This window comes from Charadrius vociferus, unplaced genomic scaffold, assembly GCF_000708025.1.
Source record: "Charadrius vociferus isolate BGI_N301 unplaced genomic scaffold, ASM70802v2 scaffold825, whole genome shotgun sequence".
Lineage (NCBI taxonomy): Eukaryota > Metazoa > Chordata > Aves > Charadriiformes > Charadriidae > Charadrius > Charadrius vociferus.
The window spans coordinates 269,226-274,817 of NW_009648495.1; the positions used below are offsets into that span (position 1 = coordinate 269,226).

A 5,592-nucleotide genomic window follows, 5' to 3' on the forward strand; every position below is an offset into this window, starting at 1 on the left:
AAAAAGAAACATTTTTTTTCCCTTTTTTTTTTTTTTTTTTTTTATATAAAGATAAATAAATAATCAACTGCACTTGCATCATCGAGCTCTACCAGCCCTGCCCGGAGCTGCCTGTCCTCCTGACACAGAAACAAGAGAGCAAGTCAAAGCGTGTACTCGCCCATCAGGCGCTACGGACGGACACAAAGGGGTTTGGGAATATTTTGTAGGTGTCACACACACCACCACCCCACCCCCCCCCCAAAAAATAGGGTGTCTTCAGACACGCTCAAAGAAACATTACCACAAAGGGATGAGTCATTTGCAGCTGCCTGTCCTCCTGACACAGAAACAAGAGAGCAAGTCAAAGCGTGTACTCGCCCATCAGGCGCTACGGACGGACACAAAGGGGTTTGGGAATATTTTGTAGGTGTCACACACACCACCACCCCACCCCCCCCCCAAAAAATAGGGTGTCTTCAGACACGCTCAAAGAAACATTACCACAAAGGGATGAGTCATTTGCTCCAAGATCTGAGCAACCTGGTGACGATGCTGCGAACACAACGCGCGGGCCAGTCCTCCAAATATGGATTTTATTTCAGAATCGTTACTAACCTTCTCTAATTAGAGGAAAAAAAAACCACACACATGCAATTTTTACTATGCTTTCAATGGCGTTTGGCTGCCCCTGGTCTCACTCCCGCACCCATTTCTTGCAATCCTTGCAGGTTTACAGGCAAAGCAGCCTTTCTCACGGTTCCAATACGAGTGACCGCAAGAAGGATTGGGACGGGGAAATTCGGGAACTGCCCCAAGCCCGGCACTCGTCATCCCGGGTTTCTGGTCTTCAGCCACACACCCCCAACGCACACGCGCAATTCACCTTCAGGTGTACGTCACGAAAAAGAAATCCACCCCCCCGCAGCCCACTGGGCACTAACATTTGAGATAAACACTAAAACCCTCATTTTGTGTCCACGGGATAATGTTGTCAACACCGTAGTGCTCACTGAAATCCAAACACTACAGGATTATTTTTTTAATTGCTTTTTTTTTAAAGTCTGGATTATTTTTCTAAGAAATTTTATTGTCTCTGGCTGCAACCTACACCTGGGACTACCATTAAGTTGTGTGTTTCTTTAAACCAGGGTATCATTTTTACGTCGACTTACTACTCGGTGAATGTTTTGTGCATAAACTAAAAATTTACATGAATGGTTGTTGAAATATCATGATGAAAAAAGGGGGGTTTTGGTTGTTTTGGGGGTGGTGGTGGGTTTTGTTTGTTTTTAAATCCAAAAGAACAATCTTCGCTAAGCCACAAAACAATTAACTAAAGACTGAAGTTTTCCAAAGCCGGTATTCCACAAGAAGAGATCTAAGAAGTGGAAAGTTATCAAACAAAACCCAGTATAAAAAAACCAAACCTTTGGAAGAGCATCCATGAACAAACAAACAAAAAACAACAACAAAAAAAAATCTTACTACACCAAATTTGCCTTTTCCAATACGCACACCTTTTAGAACCTCTATGAATTAGCTAGTGTGGTTATTTTTTACTAAAAAAGCAAAACAAAACAAACACCCGCCCCCTCAGATCTTGAAGCAGCACCAGAAGTCAAAAAAAGGCTTTTTTTTTTTTTTTTTTTTTTTAAGATGTGAGAGTTATTCCAGCACTCTAATTATAAGGGCTTAGATTACAATTTTTAAAAGCATTGGCCCACTGAAAAGGAAAACAATCTTGCTAGACACGTGGCTCAATTTAAAGAAATAAATTATATGTAAATCTTGATAGCAAGTTGCAAGAACTCTTACTTTCAGAAAGAAACTTCAGTTGGTTCGGAAACAAAAGCTTCAAGGAGGACCAGAAAGAAAAGGTGGCTGGAAAGAGTATGTAAACATTAATACAGCCTTCTGGGAAGATGAATCTACTGGGAAACTACTTAATTGATACAGTTGCTGGTTTATTTAGCATTTTCCCAAGATCTAGATGAGGCAATAAGCTGCCCAGCAGTGGAGAGAAAAATAATAATAATGACAGCTACTAAGCAGTTTCAAGTTGTGAACATCAGAGAAGAAATACAAAAGGGATGAAAACCATGGCTGGAGACCACAACGATGAAAAGCAAAACAAACAAAAGAAAACATAAGTAAAGTACATGTCTGGGGAGAATCGTGGAAACACACAGTCAGGGGGAAGGAGAAATCTGAGAGAAGGTATTGAAAGACTGTGCTGGCGCACGGCAAGGCAAACATGAGTAGGGCTAGCGGTTTGTCACTGTAAATGATATAAAAAATATCTTATGAGCACAGAAAAAATAGTTAAGACTCAATTTATTAAAAAATTCCAGAAGTCACAAATTCCACATACTCAATCCAAACCTCTTTATTTTGCAGGGATGAGCGTTGACCAGCATATAAATAATCGCTTAAAGCCATCTTCCCAGGCTTTGCCAGTTCAGGCTCACTTCGATGAGCCATGGTTAATTCATCTTCTCTAGCCAAGCCTTTGCAGAGGCAGCAGCGCTATGCAGAAGCTCGTTAACAGGCCACGTTATGTTAAAGACTTCCTTTTCCCCCGGAGCGCAAGTGTGACAGCACCCTGAGTCCCAATCCCAGTCTGGCCATGACAAACCACTAGCCCTCACAGGAAAAGGTCCTTCTCTCAAGACTCCAACCCGGGTCACGCCATTTGACAGATGAGAGGGTTTTTATTCCCAACTGAAATTACTTCGTACATAATTAACGCCCTGGACATATAAAGCATTCTGGGAATTTTTGTTTTAAATAGGGAACCCACAATATTGGTGACTCACTAGCGTGGCAGCGTTACAAGAATGGCTGGTACACTGTTGTGTTCCCCAAGTGCTAAAGCAGAAACACGACTTCCCCGAGACAGGAGGCAGAGATCCGTCACTGGTTCAGCCATAGCTGGAATATTGTATTCCATTCTATGCACCTTATTTTAAGATCAAGTAACGGAGTTCAGAAAAGAACAACGGAAGAAAACAAAAACCAGCCAGTGACTGGAGGGATTTCTTAAGAAAAAATATGACCTAAAGAAAGAGGTTGGTAAAGGAATGACAGGAAAAAAAAGGATGTGACAACAGCAGACAGATATTTAAAGTACTCAAACACCAAGGAGAAAGCGCTGACTGAATTGGTATAAAAGGATGCAGGTATGTTTAGGAGGGTAAAATTAAAAGGGGAAAAAAAAAAAAGGCTGTACTTTACGTCTAATAGCAAACAAGTCTACATTGTCATCTATTGGATAACACAACAGGCCTTCTCCCCTACCAAATTCTGTTGTTTCCCTGAATTTCTCTCTTGTACTCACTGTAACCGCGCTTACCTGCAACACAGACTCTTGCGCTACGCTAACCACCGCACAATTGCATTACACTGGTTACAACCACCACCCTCGCATCACACTTAAAGCGCAAGTTTTGCACACTGGGCTCCCCTCAGAGAATAAAGGGTGTCTCAAACACAAAAACTGGCACTGGGCTCCCCTCCGAGGTAAAGCGTGTCTCAAACATAAAAACCGGCATCATACATTACATCGCTATCGCTAGTTCAGGTCGCGCCATTTCAATTCCTTTTTTTGTCCCTAATGCACTGAGAAGGAAGTCTGACACAGACATTTGTAGGACAAGCCTCTGATTTATCCAGCATAGAGAAGGACAGTACCGTTCCTTACAAATTAATTTTCTTGGTCAATCTCCTATAATATTAAATCGCTGAACAAAGGTTAAAAAAAAAAAAAAAAAAAAGAGTTGAATTGCAGATTGTCTCAGGTCCTTACCTTTAAGGGAATTCAGCGAGAACATCTCCATCACAGTGAAAAGGGCTGACTCCTAGGAAAGCAAGAGGTAACGAAAAGAAACAGGAAGTTATAATTAATATTTCCTTTGAGATGTTTCAAGTCCTTAGCGCTTCTGAAACTAGCTGTCTTTAGCACAAGACAAAGCTGACAGTCCTCAACAAATTCCACCTTGCTGTCTATATTCCGCCGGTTTCATCTGACTCGTGCGTGTACTATTTGCTGTGGTCCTGCTCTACGCCCAAAGGGGGAAGTGTCTTCTCAACCAGCGGTTTGAGCTTTTGGAAGTGCTTTGTCCCTGTGCCGATATTGATTTGGGGATATTTTTTAAAACCTTTTTAAGCCAGAATGCCAGAAGTAGGTAGACAGCTGCCATTATTCCCCCTTTATAAAGCAAAACAAGAGAAGAAAGAAACATGTACTTTTAATAATGTTCTTTGCTGAAAGTATGTTAAACTTTCTATTTTAATTTCTCAAATAAGAAAAAAAACCAACTTTGTTTTGGGGAGTTATATCTGTCATGCCAAATATTAAATACATTTTAGGCATTCTTCATAATGGAGTAACAAACTTGGATCAGATGGGTGAGGGTCCTCATTGCCACAAAGCTAACATTACCTATCCATATTAATGGCTATTCCCACACGCACAATTAATATCCTACAATTATTCTTCTTTTAAATGATCCATTTTTGCTTTTAGTGAAACTAATGACAAAATTACTATTAACTTCAGCAACAGCAAGCAAGGCCTAAAATAACACCACTTTCGGAGCAGAACTCTGGACATGACACCTTGTTCAGCAAGTCACCTCCCTACGGGCACACAGAAACCAACTTGCTGTGGCTGACAAGTCTACACTTTGTCTTTTTCAATGACTAAATAAATAAAAACGCAGTTATTTGACTTGTTTAAAAATGAGAAACCATACACGCTGCAGTAATTACCAAGATTGGCAGAGGAAAACATCCTTGGTATAACTAACTCGCTGGACTGAACAAAGTTAGGAAACTCTTTTGTGGTAGTCGAGCGAGATTCTTAAGGCCGAAGCACTCAACCGTGGAGCTAAGTCACGGGAGGAATGCAAATTGCAAGCTCAAAGAGGCGACCACATAGCAGTCTTGTGCCCTCTTCACGTAGGGATCAGCTCAGTCAAGGTACAAACCATCTTAAAGCCAGGAGTATTTCTGATAAATTATACGAGTCCAATATTACTCCGACACAGAAGAGTAAGCTCCTGAACACTCTGAAATCATCGGAGAGAGACAATCAGGAGTATGACAGGGAATGTTGCAATATATTCTTAAATCTAAGTCACGGAGGTATTGGCTGCATCTTCCTCCCAAATTTTTAAGCATCACAAAAAATGGGGACGCTGTTTGCTTTCAGACAGGCTAAGTGTATTCCAGAGAACACAGGGAAGTTAGTCTACAACAGCTTTCTGAGGCGATGTACCATTCAGGCAGATAAAGTGCACGGCTTACCTACAGAGTGCAAATTAGTGGGAAAGAGAACAAAGAACTTCTCACCTACATTGGGAGGGGCAGAAGGGCACTTCCAAAAATAAACGCAAGATAAAGTTGAAGCAAACGATCTTTTCTGCTCAAGACCAAAAAAAAAAATAAATAGAAACTGAAAACCCTACATAGATGAGATTGCAAGACTAACAACCGCGAGCCCCATTGACAAGCAAGACTCTAACAAAGCTGTTATTTAGAATCACGCCTGTAGAGCCCCAGGTGAGATGGGGACCCTTACTGTGCCACCAGTAACAGCCTCAAGGCTAA

General features: G+C 41.3%; 1 protein-coding gene across 1 annotated transcript in view; it reads right to left on the reverse strand.

Moving 5' to 3' along the window:
• DHX30 (DEAH (Asp-Glu-Ala-His) box helicase 30) overlaps positions 1–3,817 on the reverse strand; it is a 31,091-nt gene extending 27,274 nt beyond the window's left edge. Inside the window, exon 1 of the mRNA XM_009885685.1 lies at positions 3,788–3,817. Within this exon, the coding sequence (XP_009883987.1) occupies positions 3,788–3,812 (25 nt within the window). The 5' untranslated portion in view covers positions 3,813–3,817. The remainder of the gene's footprint in view (positions 1–3,787) is intronic.
• Between the last annotated feature and the right edge of the window lie 1,775 nt (positions 3,818–5,592).